We start from the raw sequence: 24,109 nt of genomic DNA on the forward strand, positions 1-24,109 counted from the left end.
TGAGTGGGTCTTGTTTGATTTCCAGCAGCGTTGTCATCACATTCGTTTGGACAACGTAGCATTAGAGACAACGTGCACTTAAAAACAAAGTTCATTTTAGAGCCATCACTGGGTAATAATTCAGTTATCGTGATCTTTTTCAACGTTAAAACAACGAAAAAGCTTGATTTATCATACAAATAAACTTATCTGGTGGTATATCTTCGGAGAGCACTCGTTGTATGTGTGAGAAGATAATGCTGTGGCCTGAGTCTGACGACGACTTCAAGTTATTTTAATCCAATTGCACTTCTCATCAGTGATTAGCCTATTCGTAAAGACGCCAGTGCAGCTGGGGTATACTTCTTTTTGATGATGATTTTGTTATAAATACCGTTCATATATGTACTGTACATCAGTTCTGTTAATTTTTATTTCTGACCACCATAGCGCAAAATAAAACTTGCCATAACATAACGTGGTAGAAAAGGTAAATCTGACCAAACGCGAACGTTAAAGCCTGCTAGAGATTGAAATGATATGCTACGTACAAAGAAATTGGAATAATGGCAGAAGAATGCTTATACTGTATAAGAAAGGGGCCCATTTTTGCACATTTAGATCACCAATGGGTATTGCTTCCGTCAATCATCCTTTTTCTGGTTTCTAAGCACCACATCACAATGCAACGCATTCCATTTATTCTATCATGTGGTCGACCTGATAAACTTTGAAAGGACTCTATTTTTGGCCTCTGACTTAGATTACCACTCTGTTGCATGCAGGATGGTGTTTTTACCATTGAAAATTCATATATATATATATATATATTTTTTTTTTCTTAAATTGATTATCACGGAATGATGACTAAAAAAAATCGGATTACATTCTATTAAAGATAACTTTTGACTGAACAAGTTTAGAAAACATTCAAAACACTCTACCGAGCACCTGTTTCAACACTGCACTAAAAGCTTGCATTTAATTCTACTGTCTAATGCGTTTACGATTAAACTACCGTTAAGCTTTTACCACCTTTTTCAACAGTCATGGATGTGACAGCTCCGGTCTGCAACAGAAAGCCGATGAACGTGACTTACGATGAAAAAACGACGGCAAACAACGTCACATATACGACGGTTGCAAGCGCTTCGATTCGAAACGAAACCTTCAACAAAACCAAACCACAAGTCCATCCAAACGAAACGTTTGAGATAGTGGTGGGAACGGTGTCAGACAGCAGTGTATTTGCCTCTGTGGTGTCGCCATCGAACAGCGAGTCTGCATCAAGCAAGGGAGGAGGTGAGCACTTCTAAGGTTTATGACGTTGCTTCTAACTTTTATGACGTTGTTGTCTTGTTAAAGCAGTGTTTCCCCAACCTTTTTCGAGCCGTTCCCCAAATAAACGTAGCAGTTATAGCATATTACCCTTAATATTTCACTTCTAAAAGGAACTTAACTATTATGCTCATATTTATATTGTTTTATTCATTACTTTTATATTGTTTTATTCATTACTTTTATATTGTTTTATTCATTACTTTTATATTGTTTTATTCATTACTTTTCAGTAAGTTTTTAGAAACAATCACTGCAAGAAAAAACATTGTTTTTAGTGTGTACTAGCCCAATTCCGCAGGAAAACCGCGGAACTGGCAACTCTTGTAACTAGCCTAGCGCAGTGGTTCCCAACTCATGGGTCGCGACCCAAAGTTGGGTCGCGTGATAATTTTTTTGGGTCGCTTGTTTTTCAGGCATATTGTATCTTGGGCGAAAAAAATAACAATAAAAATAATTTAAAACGTGAAGAGGTCGATCACAAAACTGGAAAATGTAAACACAAGTCATGAAGCGTTTCATGTCGAGACATCGGAAAGCTTTGTAGCATGATCGTAGTGCAAGAAGTTTTAACAACTTTCGCTTTTATTATTGTTATTATTATTATTAAATGTAAACCCAACAAAAATTTTAGTCTCAAACATAAATTACCTTGACAAAGTTACTAGATATGGGCTATATTGTAACGTGCACTATATGTTACGAACGCTATGTCGGACAAACTATGACGAAGTTTTCCACACGTTGGACCACGCATAGTCTGGTGTGATAAAAAGCATCAAAGACAAAGCCCCAAGTGCTGTATGGACTTATTGCTTTCTCCACAGAGAGGCCTTTGCTGCAAAAAAGCTGTCTCAAGAGCTGTACGAAGTGTTGAATGATGTGAAGTGTGTAAACTTCATCAAAACAAGTCCACTAAATCGGCATTTGTTTTCGTCTTTGTGGATTCTGATTATTATCAAGCATTGCTGTTGCACACAGAAGTGCGATAGTTGTCACGAGGTCGTGTCCTGAAGCGAGTTTGTAATTTGCGAGAGGAGATTGCTATCTTCCTGAGGCAACAGAACTGTGTGAGATTAGCCGAGAAGTTTTTGCAAGAAGATTTCAAGGCAAAAGTTGCTTACCTTGCCGATATATTTGACTCTATGAATTCTCTAAATTAATATATATGCAAGGCAACGGTTTTACAGTGATTGATCGCGCCGCAAAAGTTTCTGCTTACCACAAAAAACTCATATTCTGGAAAAGTTATGTTACCAGAGATGAGAACGATATATTTCCTCAGCTAAATAGTTTGGAATAGTTTGCCAAAAAGTTTGTGGCACACTACTATGGAGAATCTCTAACACTTAATAACCAAAATGATTGGATAATTGATCCACTTGTTGGAAAAGATCTGCCTCAACTTTCCATCCATGTTGCAGAACAGTTTATGGACATACCGACAGAAGTAGCAATCCGTATTTCTTTTGCGTCCTTCAAAGACAAATACCCCAAAGATTCTGCAAAAATCCACTTTTGGGTTTCCATGTACAAAGTGTATCCCGCAGTTTCACAATTAGGGATTCAAAAACAGAATCCATTTGCAACAACTTGGCTTTGTAAGATTGGATTTAGCGCCATGTGTGTATTGAAAACTGAACAGCGAAACCGGCTAGAAGTTAAAGTCGACATGCGGCTATGCCTAAGCAAAATAATGCCTCGATTTCAAAAACTCACTGACAGCAAGCCAGCGCAGCTATCTCATTAGTGATTTGATAAACATATTATTTTCGGAAAAAGTTACTGCTTTTGTAGTGCTGCTTGTTTGCAATACAATCTTGTATGGCTTTTAAAATATTACGACAATTTGCTTGGGTCGCAAGATTTTACCGAACTGAATTTTTTTTTTAAATGGGTCGCCTTAAAAACGAGTTGGGAACCACTGGCCTAGCGGAATACTATATGCCACAAATATATAAAATGCATTACGACGTCACAAACAAAAGCCTTTGCAACCTTTTGTATGAGCTGCCACTGGTGGCAACCGTTGTTTGTTACTGCAGCTCGCACTTCAGGTGAAAATTGTTTTTTGCGATGATCGCTCGTAATGGAGAACAACATTTATTTTTTAGCGTGATAGTGGTGCCGCGTTACCCCCCCCCCCCCCCCAAAGTATTGCATATTACTCCCAGGGGGTAATTTACCCCGAGGTTGGGAACCACTGTGTTAAAGCAACCTGTAAAATAAACAAGTCATTCATGCACTTTCTTGACCGGCGTCTTTCATGGCGTTTTAGCTTAACTACTTGTCTAAAGAAATGTCAAGTTACATCGGTTTTACGTTAGATTTGTGGAAATCGAATTTTTATTTTGTTAGATCTATCCAATATTAGCTTCAAGTTCAGTACATAGGCCAAATAAAAAAGTAGAATACGATTCGTACAATTGATTTTTTTCCGAACGCTATGATATTTTATGTTCGTTATTTTTAAGCTTATTACATTGAACATGTTTGATACTCATGCTGTAGATTCCAGTGCAGTCTCGAAGCAGTCGAACAGCGGGACCAAGACAAAAAGCAAACTAAGAAAACCACTGTCGGCGCTGGTGAGTTTTTCAGCGCTATGTACCTTGCTAATGTGCGTTTCACAACGGAAACAGGTAGCTCTGCCGTGTATCGGCAGAGCTACGTGCTTTACTGCTTTATGTGCATGAAATCGTTGCGGTTAAATGAAATATTGTAATCCAATTGAATTTAAAACATGCTCAAATATGAAATGCTACATTTCAACAACCATCGAAAAAAACTTGGAACAAGTGCATATAAGCTACATGGCATAAACTATCAATGATGTAAACTAACAGATTTCGTTTCTCACGCTTTCACGGACCCTTTGAAACCTTTTCGCGGAACTCCCAATGGACCCATGGTATTCAAGTTGAAAACCACTGCGCAATCAACTAAACGTTTCAGCTTTTGTTATTAAGTTTGTTTACTTCTTTACCACAGAACAACACAGGCAATTCCCGCTTGAAGACATCTTCTACATCCTCTCAGACTCAGAAGAGAGTCAGTAAGCTCCAGACTCCGAGGATGAACGCAGCTGCTTTGTCAAGGATTCAGGTACTTTTGTCAATGGAACTCTTGATGCCAGTTCTACTTGATATCAGGAATAGTTAACTTGTATTATTGAGTTGCTCTTCTGCTTGTCAAACGAACTTAACCGTGCTGCGTTTGTTTAACGTTATTGGACATCGGTTTAATGAAAACCGTACAAGACTTTTCTTGAGTTAACTTCTACATAATTGAACGCTTCAAATCGATAAACAACCTTGAAACAAGATGTAAATCTGTGTCCTCCCCCTCCACCAGGCGAGATCTCCAACAAAGCTGGACACAGAAGTGCAGGATGAGAATGCTGCCACCATGAAGCCTCCCACCGGTGTCAGTGCATTGAGGAAGACACAATTGCGGAAGAACATCCCAGGTAAGCTAGTCACAGTCCCAGACAGCAAATCACAGATATGCTGTCTGGGAGTAGTTGTAATTTTATTTGAATAAGTTTGTCAAACAAACCACCTTAATCTGAGAAATAATTTGTTTGTTAAGTGTTGGTTTTGACTGTTTTGTTTTGTATCAAGAAAGTTACATAGAGCCTTTTTTATTTGTACTAATTTTAGATACGGTAAATGAAACAAACGATATGAGAAACTTTATATTATAAACGGTAGAAGAAACAAAGGCAGACCAAGAATGATTTGGACATCAAACATCACTAAATGGACAAAATTAAGTTATAAAAGTGCAGTACAAACTGCTTATGGTCGAGAACAATGGCGCATTGTAGGCTATCCAACCCTCAATACGAGGAAGGAACTTAATGTAGCCTAGATGATTTTATATGTCGTTTATAAACTTTATCAATTAATTTTCGTAGCGTTCATTGCGCCTCGCGTGTAACCACGTTACTAATTTCAGTTGCGTATAATTTTTACGTTTGCGAAAGGCCCGGGATTTTTTTAAGCAGCTATGTTATGTGTCCAAAGTTTCTATTCTTTGTTGTGTTGAATTTCTTGCTTTATCGCAGTGCCAAGAAAATCCTTGCTACCGCCATCCACCGCTAAGCCTCGTCCTCACACTTCTCCAGGTAGTGGCGCTGTTATGTAGCTCTTTTATTGTAGTTTTCAAAGTAATCTCTCCTGAGCAAATCAGGCTGCTTTGCGTTGGTTAATCGTCTGCAAACGTTTAACCAACGTAACCTGATCTGATCAACCACAGTTGTTAGAGTTTTTGGAAGAAGCGTTTATAGAATTATTTGCACTCTATGGAACATCGACAAGTTGTATGTAAGCCTACCAACATGCATCTTTACATTTAGCGAAAAAACCACCATCTCCTCGAAGTACCAACTCAACAGCGCCTACTAGCGGTCAAATCTCGCATGGCAAGCGGAAGCTAGAAAGTCCAAAGCGAAATGGTGAGTTTATTTTAAAGAATTTTAAACATGAATGCTTGCAACAAATTAGTTTTCGAAGCTTTTACAGGGAAATACCACTTGATAATATTTTGGATATAATATTACATATCGTTGAGTTTGAGCTAGTCAGAAGTACTGTGCAGTTTTTGTTTTTTCCTGTTTATAGATTTAGTTAACCATTGTATTTTATTCAGATGTAGTTAAGTTCTATGTATATTATTCCTGAAGAGGACATCTCGTGCTGTCGAAAACGTTCGATATTTAATTGTTCTTTAATATGTTAAACTTGATAACGTTGCTCGGCTTCGTATGCCTATGGTTCAATATTACATATGTTCCAGCATACTATGTCTTACCTCCTGGGCCTTGTCATGGGCGTGCAAAAGCAAATATTTGTATTTCTGTATAAATTTGCAGACGTTGAATCAATATAAAAAAATGTCCACTTCAGAGAACCTTATGGCAATAGGCTACTCAAAATATCTATCAGTGTTCTAAAGCCTTGAGATTTTGACGCATCCCAACGTTCAGACAGCGTTTTGGTATATCGTGCATTGTAGCTGGTAGTTTTTTCGATTCACACTTGCCAGTAGTGAAAATAAAACAAACACTTGAAGTCTTTTAAAGCCTTCTTCACCTGAAGAATCCTGTTGTTGTTTTGAGAAGTGAAAATTCATTCTGGTTGTTGATCCTTGATATAAAAGTGTTGTTTGCTGAGCGTTCAAAATTGATACTTTCCGGACGTGTTATCAGTATGAAAATAATGTATGCTTCAAGTGAGGAATAAAATTATTCTTGTGCCATGCATATTTCATCCAAACTGTGGGACACGTTCATTTAGAGAAGTTGTTTGGTTGCCCGTTCAGGCAAAGCAACTATTAGCTTAAAGCTCCCACGACATTGTACAGCGTAACTGCTCTCTATGATGTCATCAAGTAAAGTTTTATTTTTCCCAGAGCAACAGAGGTCGCATGACCGACTGGTCTTCAGCATTCGGCAAGGGTTGTGCTTTTTGTCGTAATCAGGCTTACATCTTGTGCTATTAAATGGATTGAAAGACAAGGAAGCCAATCTTCGTTTTCACCTTCAGGCATGCCTTTAAGTGTCCTGCCAAAGACACAGCCGCATGCTCTTGAGCGGTGTCGAACGGGCGCCCTTTCGATTGTTGTGCCAAAGCTCTCACCTTTCAGCTAGGCAGCAGAGAGTTTTGACACAAAGACGTACGCTAAGTAGCCTGCAACAACAATTTGATTTAGCCTTCTGGCACTGCACAGTGCACAATGGCTGCGAACACACATTTCAACACAGATGCAATAAAGGAAATTAAATGTCCTGCTAAGCCGATTTGTATGCATCAATATTTTAAGCGCATGCTTTGCCATAAGGTACACAATATACACATATTATTACTTTTTATAAACCACACAAGCTTGGACGTGTGGGTGGCGAATGAAGCTTTTACTTTCTTAACCTGTGCGAATTCGCTAATCTCCTTGTGAAAGTGTTTCTGGTTCCGTATTTGAGAACCACTGCTTTTACTGTTGAGGTGACAAGGTTTAAAGAGAGTTTCTGTTTTTCTTCAACCGTTTGCGTTCTCGATAGTCATTGCTATGCAAGGAGCCGGCCTGTCTTTGCAAATGGATGCTTAGGGTTATTGAAAATTGATTAGTTTAGTCATTTACTGGAGAACAGAGAAGTAAGGGAACCTTCATCTTCCCAGCCGGCAAACCAGATTTTTTTTACGTTGATTTGACGTCTGCAGACGAATCAATGTAAAAGGACTGATTTGCTGGCTGCGTTATAGAATGGTAAATGGGCATTTACCGTTGGTATGGTAAATGGGCATTTATTATTGGTAAATGGTAAATGCCCTTTTTATTGATTGTTTAGCTCTAGCTATCGTGGTATGAATATAGAAAGAGCGTGTTAGTCGTGCTGTGATTGTAGTTGCCCTCACTAAGCAATGGGAACTTCTCCGCCTAGTGAATGTAGCATGTGCACTTGCTTGAGAAATCTCCTGGACTGCCGATCCCCCACAGTAGGTGAGCTAAATCATTAAAAAGGTTCTAAAAGATATTAGATCTTCACCAATTATCGCACAAAAGAAAGTTTGTCGCCAATAATAATAATTAATCAATGAGCAAGAACATGTTTTTGTGATGACAACACTGTGAGGCGATAAGTTTTATTAAACGTTTTCGTTGAAACGAATTCGTTTTTTTAATACAGTACTGGTGTCATTTTCAACCACTGATGTTAAATCTTCATTCTTGTGGAGCTATAGAGATGTCTATGAACGTGGAGCTTAATGTTCATTTTTCATTGTTCAATGTCTTAAACTCTGCCGGTGAAACATAGTTGACACGTCTTACGTACATTTAATACATTTAAAAAAATTTTGTTTGTAAGTTTTTGTTGTAAAACGTTCTTTCACCACCGGAGTTTTCCACTCTGATATGTGCTGTGTCAGTTTCTATCAGTAAGGTTCATTATTTTATTACCTTGCCGCTTTCTACACTAAAAGTAGATTCAGTTTTCGCTTTCTATTGCCGAAACAAAACAAGTTCAAATAGCAATCAATGAAAGACCCCTTGGTATGTAGAAATCATCAGTTTATCAAACGGTTGTTTCCACATAATGTCCTTCCCATAAATATTTCATGCTGGGTAAGCTAGCTGTCGCAGCGAAGTGCGATGTTGGATGCATTGGGTTCAGGCCGAGTTGCCTCTGTCATCGATCAATGGCTTTTGAGTTCGCTGTCAGAAGAACACGTTAAATTTTGCCATTTATGCATCGTTTTAGTGTCTGGTAACATTAAAATAATGTAAAATGGCAGTTTTTACTGAGACACGACAATAGAAATATTAAGAGTTGACAGTTGACCATCAGGATGGTTATTGCTTGAGGGATGATCAAATTTTAGCGTTAGAGCATGTAAACAATTTAATTTCACGTCTGCAAAGGGCTTCTCAAGCTATAGGTAGCAACCCTCAAATGAGTTGGAAAAGTGTAGTTTTGGCCCTAAGTTTTGAGGTCGTGAAACAAATTATAAGTAAACTACCTGCCTGTGGTAGATACTCTATGGCAGGGCTACTCAACTGGCGGACCGCGGTCCGAATCCGGACCTTCTGAGTGTTGAAAGTGGACCTCGGGCTTTCTGAAGAATAACCTCATTGCCACGTTTCTGGGCCACTTTAAACAGATTTCTACTGGAAGAAAGCTATTTCTATGATTATCCTTGTAGCTGGGGGGCGAGGCCCCCTAACACTTTGTCAAAAATCTTAGAGGAGTTACATTTTCCCTAAAAAAAATGGTTCGTTACTATCATTGATACTTTAACTTTCGTGGTTGCGTATGAAATAATTTATTCACTGGACCGCTAAAAGCATTCAGTTGTCACACTGGATCTTTATTAACATTAGTTGAGTAACGGTCCTGCTCTATGGATTGATTACCCATCAAGAAGTCCACAATGGGACTACAGAATTGACGTTTGAGAAGCGCGTACACCGTTTTTCCCGTTCTGCTTTATCAATTCATGTAGTATTTTGTCATTCGAGTCTCATACAAGGCTTGTTCCTACCCTAAAACCCCCACTGCTTTGAGGTACAGCTAGACTGCAGTGAAGGGCTGTTTCAGTTCAATGTTTAATCTGATCAGACAGGACAAACACATTTTAATTTTCTTGTAGGTGCAGAATGTGGTACACTTAGTTTTATGTTAAGCAATTAAACATGAGTGCATTTTTTGTCGTATGCAGGCTCTATGCTCGGCGATGGAAGATTTAGATTAGGGTTTAGAGAAAATAAGAAAGCCAATTTTCGTGTTCACCTTCAGGCATGCCTTTAAGTATTTTTCCCAAGACACATCATGCACTTGAGCGGTGTCGAATCGGTGCCATTTCAAGTACCAGGTCTTTCGCCTCTTGGCTATGCAAGAGGCCTAAACTGTTAAATCCAATTGAAAAAGTTTTATTTAACAGTTTACTGCATAGCCGATTGGTGAGAGCACTGGTACGGCGCTTAAAAAGGCACCGATTCGACACTGGTCAAGACAGGCTGTGTCTTTGGCGAAGTACTTGGCACCGATTGAAGTCACTACAGTGACTACATGCTTTGGTTTGTTACTGTAATCTTTTTACTGCAACTTTCGATGATCATGTAATCATGACTTTGTTTGGCAGCAATTAGTCTGTTTTATGATGTAAAAACAGACTGATGTGCTAGCTGGCGGAGCCATCACTAGACAGTTATTTATTTTGCAAACACTTCTAACCTAAAATTTCTTGTTGAACTCATGGACAAGTTGGAGAGGTTAAATGAGATCTATTGGAGGAGCCGGGATTTGCTGAAAAGTAAGAGCTAACACTGGTATGTGTTTTCACTGAATATTTTGATAAAAAAAATTTGTTCCATTTATTCATAGAAAGAAAAAGATTTCAACAACTTGCTGATAAAGGAAATTTCATTTTGGTTGCAGCGTTATCAGTTTTTACTGCTGTCTAGTTATGAAGACGGTGATTTACAAGTTTTGAGATAAGTTTTACTTATCAGAAAGAAGATTCTCAATCCCAGACACAACACACCAACACTGAAGAACTATGGCTGTTTTAGCTACGAGCCAATGAAAGCGTTGTAAATGCGAGCGTAATTGTGTTTGCAATCAGTGTAGTGATGAGCCTAGTTAGAAAATTTGTTTGTAAATTTGGCATTAAATGGCTTTTTGAATAAATCCATCTTAACCTTGGAGAAATTTAAACGTCATAAATTCGAAGACCCTGTGTTTGTTGTGATTGGTTCTTGTTGTTTTCCTGACCTCGTTCGTCGGCTTTTAAACCGGAATATCCCACATCTCGCTCAAGTGGATTTTATTTTAGTTTTTTTCGTCATTCAATGTCAGGTGACATTAAAAACATAACGTTTTTTAGCGTCTTTATAATGCCCAATGTGGACTTTAATAAAATACAACTTTTGTCTTTGTTTTGTTAAGGCATTAGGGGAATGGTAAAATCCACCTCTAATCCATTGTAGAGATCTTGGTCTTGTTGAATAGGAAGCCAAACAAAAGCAGGGAACTTGGACAATAAATAGCTATATTTGCTCTCATTTTTGCTTTGTGGTTATGCCCTGGCTTTCTTTTCTATGTAGTTACTAGCTGTCCAGATGTAGTGCTTGGTTGATGGGTATTTAAACGTATTGCGTCGCAGTGTTGAAGCACGGTAGTGAAAAGGTGTAGTCATGTAAGATTGTTTTACAAGATCCATGGTTTTTACGTTGATTAAACGTTGCCAGACGTATATTACAGGCAAATACTTATGTGAGAATAGTACAGACAACGTTTGGACAAATACAATGTTTCCACTTCGTAAAACTCTATAAACTTTTCATATTTAATTGATGTACAGCGACATAAAATCAACAGAAATTTGGTACAAGTTCTCAATGTTTAGTTTGTGGACACTTGAACCATGGCTAATAATAACGCATGGTAATTCTGTAATATCTCTATGCCAGTTTGACTTTAAAACTACTGTATATTCAGTGAAATTTTCATGTGAGTTAGATTTGTGCAGGTTGAAGATAGTTTGTCAGATGTCTGCAGTGTTCGTTTATAAATAGAGCAGCGAGGCAGCCACGTTTACTAGCATCTTGTAGCTTGTGACATCTTCTGCAAAAGGCATGCTGTAAATGATATTGTACGATATAGGTTTTCGGATAGAAGATATCGCGACATTACCTTAACAATTTTGCATAGGTAGCGGTTTTAGTCTTTCTGCATTGCGAGCAGCAAAGCTCTACTTCTATAAGTTGTAAACTGTTAATTACTTAGCCCTCTCAACCTCTCAATATTGTCGTATTAGGTAAGATTAGTCAGCCAATATGCATTACAGCCGCACATACGAGCTTATCATGCATTATGAGTCGTTTTCTGGTGGTAAGTGTTTACTGTTTATTTATTTCCATGTTGCCTTTCCATCTGCCATATCTTAAATAACAATTCAACTCTGTAAAACATAACAACAGTTGTTATGTTTTACAGTTACTGTTGCAATCTTTTGCATTGCAATTGTTCATAAAAATGTAGTAGTGCTTTACATAAAGTGTTTTTTTGTTCTTCTTTTTTGCATAAATTTACACTAACAGTAAAAAAGATGATTTCTGTTGCTTGAATATTTTTTATTCATTTTTTATTTGTTTTTCTTGGACTGATTTTCCGAGCTGAAAGCTAACAATAGTGCAAATTCGAACGCTTTTAGCGCGTTTGCTCTCTTAATGAAACTAGCCACATACTTCTAAAGATATTTAACTGAATTATTTTGTTGCTTATCATGTGTTTATAGTATTACATTACAATACAATATTTACAATATATTTCATTACAATATTTCCCACTCAAATTTAGTCTATTCTATAGTCTATTTATAAATTTATTGTACTCAATGTTTTCTGTTTTCAAAAGGCCAAGCTTCGAAATCCGACATTGCTTTGACGAAATCTTCCACGTCGACGTCAACGTTACGCAGCAACGGTCAACTTGCGTCACGAGTTGCGTCATTAGGGTCAAGACCGAGCTCAAGACTCCAGAAATCCCAAGGTACGACACAGCGGCATTAAAGGCATAGTAAATGAAATCATCAAACGGGAATTAAGCATTAAAATGCGTAAACTGAACATTCAAGAATACATTTCAAAAAGAATTACCGAAAAAAAATTGTTTTCAATGGCACTGGCAAGGCCCAAAGTTCAATGTTTCATTTAATTTTATTTTTTTTCAAAATGACCAAAAAGTGCAAACACTGCTCGAGAATACGTCACTATCGACAGCACTAACAAAAGCCACGTTAACACTAACATCAGATCTGATGTTTTGAGCAAACTGTCTGATATTTTGATGTTGAAATCTGCTGTTTTGATGTACATACATACATAGCCTACAGTCAAATCGCCCGCAGTAACAACTGTTGGGCGATCAACTGATTGCTCGCCTATAGTGACGTAGACTGTACAGTCGCACGCTTCGCTGCTCACGCCCATTCTAGTTTTGAAAGCTCTGACAAAAGCACTCGCGCGGAATGCTGATCAGACCGCAATGGGGCAAAATTTTATTGAAAATCGTTTTATGGTAGCATGTTAAACACAAAGAACGTGGAAAATCGCCAAGTCCGGTTTTTCCTTCACGGGTTTTTAACCTATTTTAATGTTTTTTAGTTTGGGGGATGCTTGTACTGTGTGCAGCAGCAATGTTTTTTGGTCGTTCTAACGCTCTACTTCTACACTGTAACTTGTGTGTTACTTGTTGGATGTGAAATTAGGGCGACAAATTGCCACATTAGAATGCACCGCAGTGAAACGGTAGCAGGTTCATGGTTTGCGGCTAATCTTTGCATAAGCTTACTTACTACCCGCTAAAGTTAGTCACGTTATGAGGTTTACGTATGCCACCGATGGTAATTGATGGAATCTCTCTCGGCTGGTGTGCAGTAATGTGTGTTTGTTACCATATTGATGTTTTTAATGTTTTGTTGTGCTTAATACTGGCATGTGATTCCTAGCAGTGTGCACTGTAGAGTGTAGTAGACAGTTTCAGAACAGGTAAATACGCAACTAGAAGAAATATATTGTCTTGCTCCTGGATGTTATGGTTTTTATTTTGTTTGGTCAAAAAAAGACGACTCTCGTTATTTTACTTCAATATTTGCTGTGGTTTTCACAGGTGTTGCTTTCTTTAGTTTAATGGTGCAAAGTGATTGCAAGTTTTTTTTTTGCTGCTTTATATTTTTTGTTTCAATTTTAAAAAAAGCAGTTTTATTTTGCCTTATACAGTGTTTCAGAGTTTCAGTTCTTTTTTCTCTTTTTTGATCCACCATTTGTTTGTCCTCTTCTCCTTAGCATCTTCAATTCCATCTCGGACGTCCCAATCCGCATCCACCGGTGTTTCATCCGATACCAATAGTGGACGAGTCGGCCTCACCAAATCACGTGGCTCAAGTGGCAGATCATCAGCGGCGAAGAAACAAGGCGAGTGACAACATTTACGTTGATTTAACGTCGGAATACGCGTTGTTGTGGTTATTCCATGTACGGCTGTTTAAGTTCTCTGAAATTTTGGACTTTCTAGCATTATAGTTTTTTAAACTTGCACTCACAAACCCTAGCAACGTCATAGCTCAAACTGGTCCTATCCGGATTGAGCTGTTTCAATTGTAATCATGCACAAGCTGGTCTCATGTTGACTATAGAAAATGCTCTTGTTATGTCAATTTGTTTAATTTTGCAATTCTGTTTTTAAACACGAAAGCCAATCAAGGCGAATTCCTTTAATTATTTTTTGTAAAAAAGAGCAAAATATTATGTCGAGCAATATTTAAGTCGACTTTATTATAAAATCCATTGGAGCCGCTGGAAAGTTGATCGCATTGGATAGGCAGAATCGCAAATTGGGGAGATCCCTTACTTCAATCACACTTTTTCCGTCGAAATTTCTTTGTCAGTTTTTTTCCAGAAAATTATCAAAGCTCAACAGTCAACACCCTGGTAAGTCCAGCTGAAGTAATTTTTTTGATTGTTGCAACAGAATCTTCAGCTTTACTGAAGAGAACCGAGAAAGACCCACAGAATGCGGGCGACCTGCACTCTCAGTCAGTGGTGGCACTATCTACATTACTAGACTACGTGGTCAACAGGGTGAGAGCATTTACATTTTGTTTTAGAGTTCTCATTAAGTCTTCGAAAAGAGACCGGTTCAATGCTAGTCAAGAACATCGGTCATTAGACCAAGGTTTAGCCACTTTGTTTTTAGCCTCCCTGGAAGTCTAGCATAAATTTCTATTTCTGGTTTGTGAGCTTTTGCGAAATAACGTAAATATTTCTAGGTGTGTTAAAACGAAATATGTACGTACTATATATCTTCCAAAACGGAATTGTCTCAAAAAGAGTTTTTCAGTTTCTACACTTGTTGTTTTAAAGCTGCTACACATTTTGCCATTTCGTTGTTCACCTAAAATTGGTTTGACAGTCAAACCTCATGAAGAAGCAAAAACACTGTTTAAAAAACCAAAGCAATGAAGTTCTGACCACGCTGACGATTATTCAATGCTATTTTACCGTTTAATTGCAATTATTCGATTGAAGCAACAATCTAATCTCATGAAAACATTTTCGAATCATATTTTCATGTTTGCCAATGCAAACAGATTATAGCGAACTCCCCATTCACAAAAAGTGGTATATTTTTGGTTTGTTTAACGTTTGTCAATGTAAACTAAACGTGATAATGTCATGATTCCACTTTTTTTCCTGGATCCCCAGACAGCCAAATCAGTCATTTTTACATTGATTCAACGTCTATAAATGTAAAAATGACCGAGTTTGCTGTGTGGGTCCAAACCCTATTTCTTGTACTGGTAAACATTAACCATTTTATGAGCACTTACGGATACGATTATTTGAGCTGGCTAAAGTGGCTTACAATACAACCATTCTAAAGCTTGATAATTTTTACGTCTGAAAGCGTACAAGCAACGTTAAGATATATCTCTCTCTGAAAAGCTATTATCAGTAAAATTGTTGTATTCCAAAACTTTGACACTGTGGCAGATTGCACTAGCAATAGTATGACGTGACGCAGACTTGCTGTGAGTTTGACATTTTTATGAAGATGTAGCTTATTCAAGATGTTAAAATAATGTAAAAAATTTCGTGTTGTACATTGTACAACGAGATGGGTTTCATTTGCCACCCATGACTGGTAAAACATTTTGACTGTCTGTCGTATGGGTGCAATTGACTTTTTTTTAGTTTGTTTATTTATAGCTATGTGTATTGCAAGCAAAGGCCCTTTTGCTATTATGAAGCAGTTGAGTGCAGTGTTTTTCCAACTTGCTGGTTTTAAGGTTTCCAAGATAATTTTCATACGATCTCTGGTTGGTTTATTAAAAATGCCTATTTTCTGTTAGATTTTTGTTGTCAAACATTCTTCATCAGTCAATCGGATGTTCGGTGGTAGCCATGTTGCAAATGTAGCATTCAATCAGTGGAGAAGCATTGAGCTTGCAAACGGATCTGCTTTAAATTGCTTCGTTAATTAGTTTTGTTACGGGAAGAATCCAACGATCACTAAACAAAGTAATGCTTTTGAAGTCAACATGGCAATTTGTAAATAAAGCTTTGTGGCGTTATTGCGTTAAATGGTGAATAGTCTCATTCAATTTTTGAAGCTGTATAAGTTACAGCCTAATGGGGTTCGGAATGGCCCGTTTCGGCGAGTCCGATTCGGCGAGTCCGATTCGACTAGTCCGATTCGGCGAGTTCCCTATTCGGCGAGAGCCTTTTTCGGCGAGTGCCCTATTCGGCGAGTTTTTGAAATTTTTAAAAGGAAATTATCGGGTACCCTAGCCTAATTGCAATTGCCGTTTTTACATCGTTTTAACGTCGCTAAACGTTGAAATCGTGCAGAAAGGAATAAAAATAAAATGTTTGAACTATTAAATTAAAATTCGTCATGTCAGTTCAGTTATTTTTATTTTTGACCATCATATAAAAAACAATACACGTCAACATAGCAAAGGTAGAAGCGACAAAACGCGAACGTTAAAACGTGCTTGAATTCGTCATGTCAGTTCAGTTATTTTTATTTTTGACCATCATATCAAAAACAATAAACGTCAACATAGCAAAGGTAGAAGCGACAAAACGCGAACGTTAAAACGTGCTTGAATTCGTCATGTCAGTTCAGTTGTTTATCTTTCTGATCATGATATCAAAAACAATTCACGTCAACATAGCAAAGGTGTAGAAAAAGGTAAAAGCGACAAAACGCGAACGTTAAAACGTGCTTGTGACCGAAGTAAGTTATTGAGTTGAAAGAAATTTGGCAAGGTTGCATCACCTTCAGAAAAATTTAAGATATGAAGGAAAAATAAAACAAAGAAAATGTTACAAAAAAAATAATGTTTATGTCTATTAGTTAGTACTTTTGAATAGTTAAAATCATAGGCGCCTAACTATTTTTTTGGCCGTGGGGGCGAAAGCGTGTTTCATCAGCAGCAACGTAAATTCAGCGAAATGTCACGCAGATGGATGACGTAATTACTGTATGTCGTCACACTAGGATTGCTTTTATTGCCACACTCGGAGTCAGTGTTGTCAGATTGGGCGATTTATCTGCAATTGGGCTACTTTTAGTTGGGCTTGGCGCCAAAAAATGTTGGTTTGCGACTTGCGCTTTTTTGGGCTACTTTCAGTCTCTTATTTGGCGCGATACGGCGCTTAAATTTGGCAGAATTTTAAGTTGTTTGGCAGTGAAGTTTGAGTTGGCAGAAATAAATAATTGGTAGAATCCGACGAGCCTTTGAAAATGTTGGTAAAGTTTCGGTTTAATACGGAAAAAATGACGTTATTTTTATGATTCGGCATGAGGATTGATTTTACCGCTGACCATGAGCAGCTTTGACTGTTGTTACAGCAATGCTGTATTCATTTTCATCCGCGAAAATGGAAGGACTGACTGGGGAGTGGCGAAAGCGAAATTGCACTTGTATCGAATATCGGAAATTATAGTTATGATCTTGGTTTAGTGCCATAATTTTTGAAGCTTTTATTGGTGTCTAAGCTATAAATTAAAGTTGGAAAAATTGAATGTCAGTGGAGAAATTTAATGAATGTAAACTGGTCTTCCTTGTATGATGAATAAACAATGATAGCTTGTAGGCTACTTTTTGTACCAAGGTGTACGAGTTTAGAAATGCTGCAGTGCAGGGGAGTATAAATTTAGAAAAGTTGCTCAATTGGCACTAACAATGTAGGCTATACCAATCAGCAATGCATTGGTTGAGCGAACCTTTTCGAGAGCTTCTGCAATCAAAACTAAACTACGAAATCGTATGGGACTTCAACTTTTGTCAGCGATTTTGAGGATCAGAACTCTGCTGCAACAATTGAAAAATGCTGTTTGATCCCCGGTCATCAGTGCTGAAGTATGACAGCTCTATTTATGAAAATGAAGCTTCAGCAGTTGATGATAGAATTTTGTCGGTCTTGGTTCTTAGTAGTTCATCTGAGTTGACGGACTTATGCTATGCGTTAGCATCTACTATGGAACCATTGTATCTTGAATTTGAAAATAGGAATTTGTTCGAAGTCTGTATAGCATTGTCCCGTCTAAGTTTTTTCTATTGAACAATGCTTGATTCAATATTGACCATTCTACTTCTTGTATGTTGTAACAGTGTATGCATTTTGTATCTACACAATCAGCAATCGCAAAAAAAAAAATCAGCATGATGGACAAAGATGTTGCTTTGTCCATGACTTTTGGGGGCATGCTCCAAAACCCCCCTAGAAAGCTTGCGCCTTCGTCGCTCGATCGTCGACGTCGCGACGGCAAATTGGGCTACTTTTAAATCACTTTGGCACATTTTTGGGCTCTTTTTTTTCAAAAAATCTGGCAACACTGCTCGGAGTTATCGCTACGTTCGACCTACCGTTAATTATTATAAACAAAGCTCGACCAAAACACATGCTATGCGTCTGCGTTGGCTAGCGGTTGATGGATTGCGACTCTTTAAGCTAAGCGCAACATAAAGTTTAGCAACGAACTAGATTTATTAGCATGAAACAAGAGACGAAAAGGTTTACTAAAAGGTATACTGTAAATGGAATGAAAATACTAATTTGATCATATGCTTGAAAATATACCTGTTGAAAGCAAAATCATTCATGTTTACAGCAATACAACAGCACGTCACCTTTAATAAATTTAAAAGTTGCTGACATTCGTAAACAGCCCTTGAAAAATAGTTACAGAGAGACGTTTGATTAAGTTTTCGACTTGATATTGCTTCCTTTTCACTACAATATCGCAACTTATGGCTGACCAGCTTTCAAGTTCCAATTCGCTGTAATACGCCCGTTTTCGTGTTGCAAATGAAACAAAAGATGCGCATACTCCCCGCCTTTGATCGGGTTTCTATGGCAACGGACGTGTGTGCGCCATGCAGTTTGCGCGAGGCCGTTGTTGTGTTGATTATGCCGCTTGTGCGACTGTGGGCAGTGCGGTTTATACCAGCCCTTGTTACGTTGGTTAGTGGTAACCTCGGGCCGAGACTTCAAGTTCATTTTCAAAGCAACCGATTCACTGCCGCGACAATTCTCTGTAGAGGTTTCAACTTTTGAAAGCGACAGCGAGGCTGTTTGCAAGCGCATTATGTTAAACGCACGCTGCGTCAACGTAGCAAATTATGTTGTTTTTGGGTGCATTCAACATCTGATGACATTGAATCGACGCAAAATGGTAGATTTTTGCTATGTCACAGGCAGCAAAATCAGTCATTTTTACATTGATTCAACGTCTGCAGACGTTAAATCAACGTAAAAATGACCGATTTTTTGTCTGGGGTGGGATTTGTAGCATCGCTACTCGTTCTAGTGATTATTTACTGCGAAGCTGTTGCGGTTTGCATTTAAAAATGTTTTCCTGCTGCCGATCGCTAGTTCATGTATTGTTTTATGTATCAAAACTATCAATGCAGCATAAAAAGTTGCTCCCACGCGGAAATATGCGTGGGGGCCTGGCCCCCACGGCGTAGGCGCCTATGGTTAAAATGATTAGTTTGGATCAACAAATGTGTGACCTACACTCCTACAGCTTAGATTGAAAGGAAATTATCGGGTAGGCTACCGTAGCCTAGTTATCCCAACCAGCAAAAATTTGTTCCAAGAACCCAGTTAGCCTAACAGTTCATTTTTACATTGTAGTAACAGAATGAAAAGGCTAACCAAATGTGTGGCCTATCGTTTTAACGTCGCTAAACGTTGAAATCGTGTAGAAAAGGGTGCTTTTGCTGACTAGGATACGTTGAAACTGAGAAACATTCACAGAAGCCCTACGATACGTTGCATTTTTAAGATAATGTATTCAGACGTTGAATCAATGTACAAATGAAATGTTATGCTAAATGGGTTCTTGGAACAAATCGTAGAGTTTCTGTGAATGTTTCTCAGTTTCAAAGTATCCTAGTCAGCAAAAGCTCCCTTTTCTACACGATTTCAACGTTTAGCGACGTTAACACGATAGGCCACACATTTGTTTAGCCTTTTCATTCTGTTACTACAATGTAAAAATGAACTGTGTTTTTGGAACAATTTTTTGCTGGTTGGGATAACTAGGCTACGGTACCCGATAATTTCCTTTCAATCCAAGCTGTAGGCCACACATTTGTTGGTCCAAACTAATCATTTTAACTATTCAAAAGTACTAACTTATAGACATAAACATGATCTATTTTATTTTTTTTTTGTAACATTTTCTTTGTTTTATTTTTCCTTCATATCTTAAATTTTTCTGAAAGTGTTGCGACCGTGCCAAATTTCTTTCAACTGAATAACTTACTTCGGTCACAAGCACGTTTTAACGTTCGCGTTTTGTCGCTTCTACCTTTTTCTACACCTTTGCTATGTTGACGTGTATTGTTTTTGATATCATGATCAGAAAGAAAAACAACTGAACTGACATGACGAATTCAAGCACGTTTTAACGTTCGCGTTTTGTCGCTTCTACCTTTGCTATGTTGACGTGTATTGTTTTTCATATGATGGTCAGAAATAAAAACAAACGAACTGACATGACGAATTTTAATTTAATATCATAGTTCAAACATTTTATTTTTATTCCTTTCTGCACGATTTCAACGTTTAGCGACGTTAAAACGATGTAAAAACGCCAATTATAATTAGGCTACGTACCCGATAATTTCCTTTCAAAAATTTCAAAAACTCGCCGAATAGGGCACTCGCCGAAAAGGGCTCTCGCCGAATAGGGAACTCGCCGAATCGGACTAGTCGAATCGGACTCGCCGAATCGGACTCGCCGAATAGTAGCAGACCCAATGGGGTTAGGTGCATCAACTTGCAGGAAGAAGTCGTGTATTTGTTGCAGAAAGACGTCCCTTACCACTGATGATTGTGAAGTAAGTCTGAGCGCAAAGTTTCACGAGATTTTTTGCGAATATTTGATTTGTTCTTGATTGTATTTTGTGTTTTGTTGAAAAAGTATGAACTGTTACCTAAGCACTTAAACAACAAGTTTAAACTTTATAATAAGTAATTAACTCATTAACCGGGCCTGCGTCAGTGGTTCAAAGACTATACAAGTATGCGAAACTGCCAGGATTAAGTTCGCAGAGAGCCTTTCTTACTTTGAGTATTAGAACAATCCATTGGGTTTGGCAAAAGCTGTAGAATGATGCGTATCTTGAAAAACAAAACCATGGGAGGAGGCTTCATGAATCAGAATAAAGAGAACAAAACTCGAAACATGAAAACTGGACTCCACGGTTAAGAAAATTAATTAGTTACTACAATCAATCTGTTTTCTTTGGCAGTGTTAAAATCACTTTATCTCAATATCTTAAAGGTAAAAACTGCTTCCTGAACTCGTATGAAGAGTGGTAACTTGTCTTACCGTGCTAAAGTATTACGTTTAGAATGCAAAAATGGTTTTGATCACTTCTCGTTTGATTCTCCGATATGTATTCAATTCCAGCAAATCACTCTGGACTTGTGTATTTTTGGAAAGCAGCATTCATTTGTGGCGCATGTTTTCGAAGAGTATTTTTTTAGTGTGAAAGCTGCAATTACAATATTTTCGCTTCAGCAACAGAAATATTCAAAACGATTTCATCAACAAGTTTTCACTGGAATGCTGTAATATAAACACAAAAGAGTCGAATTTTTACTTATCTTATTCTTTGCGTAGTAGCTCAGCATAGGAGTGGCTGTGCGACCAAACGTGCTTCTGAGCCACTGCAGGGCAACAAAGTTAGTCTTTGTTTGTTTAACTTATTGGAAAGAGTCGCTTAGCGTCCATTTGTTTAACGTCCATTGTGCTCTGTGGATTATTATTTGTATGGAATTCGAAGAGTAGCTTTCTGGAAAGGTTTTATGCACCTGAGAAAGGAGAATTTGATTTTTACGCGGTTTTAACGTAAATGTACGTTGAACCAACATACAAAACCAACGCACATGAAAATCCAAAGTAAGCTTTTTCTGAGCAAATCAAAATAAGCCTATTTATCCACTGAAGTTTACCACAAAGGGAAACAATGTGTTTGGAAATTGTATTTGAGCAAACGTGTGATAAATCAGCATGCTCTACAGTAAATACTGAAGTTATGAGTTGCAACGTGATATAGAACAGCCCGTTTCGTCATTGGAGACGGGCTATAAACGAAATTTAGATGTTAGTTTTCGAGAATGAGGTTTTTGCTTTAACTTGCATTTGTAGTTTCACGTTTAGTTTGTGGTGGTTGTGTCAAGTTATATCGCTCTTGGTAAGTGGAAACTGTTTGCGTTGTTGTGTTTTTTGGTTGCAAAAGTTTCAATTTTTCCAATTTGAGAACAGTTATCTATCAAGGATTCTCCCCCAGCAGAATATGTTGTGCAATTAGTGCACAAACTTTGATCCGAAAAGAATTGTGACAAGGGTGAACCAGAGTAACAAAGTAGAGAATCCATACTTTTGGTAGCATGTCTAATTAAGGTTAGGTTTGATTATTGGCGTCTTTATGGCCAATGGTGTCAATGAATTGCATGAAACAAATTTTTTTCGTGAAACTGTGTGTTATCTTAGTTTTAAGCCCAAGTTGGAACACGCCAGCTTACATGATATATTTAACAGTTTACATTATTGCACTTGCAATGAATGATGCACTTTTTAAATGCGAAAAACGTAGGGCAAAGCAGAACCACTCGAATGATAGATCACTCAAGATGTACACGTCCATGTGGTGCGGTGAGACGTAAAGAATACCTAGTGCAGTAATGAACAATGATGTTATCAACATCAATCTTCAAAGCAAATAATGTGATGTGTTGAACAAATAGAAAGCTTCGATTTTTCGTCTCGTTTCAACGCCCAGTGCGAGTTGGTGGGTTGAAAAACCACCAAAATCATTAAGAACAAATGTTCCTTGTTCGATAACAGGTCACAGAGCTTAAACGGTGATGTTTTAGGCAACCCACTAAGGATAGGATATTAATTGGACTAGCATATTGCCTTAACCCTTTCGTTCCCATCACATAATTACCGATTTTCAAGGTTATTCCTTTTTAATTGACCTAGCTTTGTGGCTGAAGCATTTGGTTTTCTTTTTGAAAACTGATTTACAAAACCGCTTTGGAAACCTTTAGACATCGAAATATATTACTTTAATTGTGTGATAAATCCACCTGTGTGAAAGAGCGACCAAACCAATGAAATATTCAAAACTTCTTTTCCTCAACAGCTTGGTGGCCTCTCTGCGCCGAAGCTCACCGCCGACAAGGAACACTTGCAAGCACTTGTCTGCAACCAACATGCCTCCAACGGTGAGAATGGCAAAGCGCGTTTGCTTTCTGTGACCGACAAAACCGCAAAACAGTGTCAAAACGTTCTTTTCGTTTTGACACTGTTTTATTTTTGTCGCATCCAGGCACACGCACAGTTGTTAGAGATGTAGATAACATGGACCGGCCGATCTTTGTGTCGACATCCAAGCGTGTCTTTAAGTGTCTTGCTAAAGCCGCACGTCTTTGAGCAGTATCGAACAGGCGTCGTTTCGAGCATCGTGAAGGGGGCTCCACACACTCTGCGGTGTAGCGATTATGGTTCAGTGTACCCGACTTTGCAAACGACGAATCAGATTGATCAACCAAGCGTGACGCGCTTTGGCTGCGCGATTGACCAAGGACGGTTGTCTGATTGGCAACACTTAGTGGATGGACTGGGTCCGTGGTTCAAAGCTTTTACAAGTATGTGGAACTGCCAGGGTTAAGGTACCACAGGCTTTATAAGACGACAAAAATACCTACCATCATCACCTACTGTACAGTGTGGGTCTGCTACTATTCGGCGAGTCCGATTCGGCTAATCCGATTCGGCGAGTTCTCTATTCGGCGAGAGCCTTTTTTGGCGAGTGCCCTATTCGGCGAGTTTTTGAAATTTTATTTTTGAAAGGGAATTATCGGGTACCGTAGCCTAATTATAATTGCCGTTTTTACATCGTTAAACGTTGAAATCGTGCAGAAAGGAATAAAAATAAAATGTTTGAACTATTAAATTAAAATTCGTCATGTCAGTTCAGTTAAGTTGTTTTTATTTCTGACCATCATATGAAAAACAATACACGTCAACATAGCAAAGGTAGAAGCGACAAAACGCGAACGTTAAAACGTGCTTGTGACCGAAGTAAGTTATTGAGTTGAAAGAAATTTGGCACGGTCGCAACACCTTCAGAAAAATTTAAGAAATAAAGAAAAAAGAAAAAAAAGAAAATGTTACAAAAAAAAAATCATGTTT

General features: G+C 38.1%; 1 protein-coding gene across 1 annotated transcript in view; it reads left to right on the forward strand.

Annotated features, from left to right (window-relative positions):
- LOC145779640 (uncharacterized) overlaps positions 1-24,109 on the forward strand; it is a 40,469-nt gene that overhangs the window by 8,283 nt on the left and 8,077 nt on the right. The window contains exons 8-17 of the mRNA XM_082591279.1: positions 1,027-1,281; positions 3,829-3,905; positions 4,309-4,422; positions 4,672-4,786; positions 5,387-5,446; positions 5,678-5,776; positions 12,236-12,370; positions 13,666-13,794; positions 14,351-14,460; positions 23,058-23,139. Of these exons, the coding sequence (XP_082447405.1) occupies positions 1,027-1,281; positions 3,829-3,905; positions 4,309-4,422; positions 4,672-4,786; positions 5,387-5,446; positions 5,678-5,776; positions 12,236-12,370; positions 13,666-13,794; positions 14,351-14,460; positions 23,058-23,139 (1,176 nt within the window). The remainder of the gene's footprint in view (positions 1-1,026; positions 1,282-3,828; positions 3,906-4,308; positions 4,423-4,671; positions 4,787-5,386; positions 5,447-5,677; positions 5,777-12,235; positions 12,371-13,665; positions 13,795-14,350; positions 14,461-23,057; positions 23,140-24,109) is intronic.

This window comes from Aplidium turbinatum, chromosome 1 (genome assembly GCF_918807975.1).
Source record: "Aplidium turbinatum chromosome 1, kaAplTurb1.1, whole genome shotgun sequence".
Lineage (NCBI taxonomy): Eukaryota > Metazoa > Chordata > Ascidiacea > Aplousobranchia > Polyclinidae > Aplidium > Aplidium turbinatum.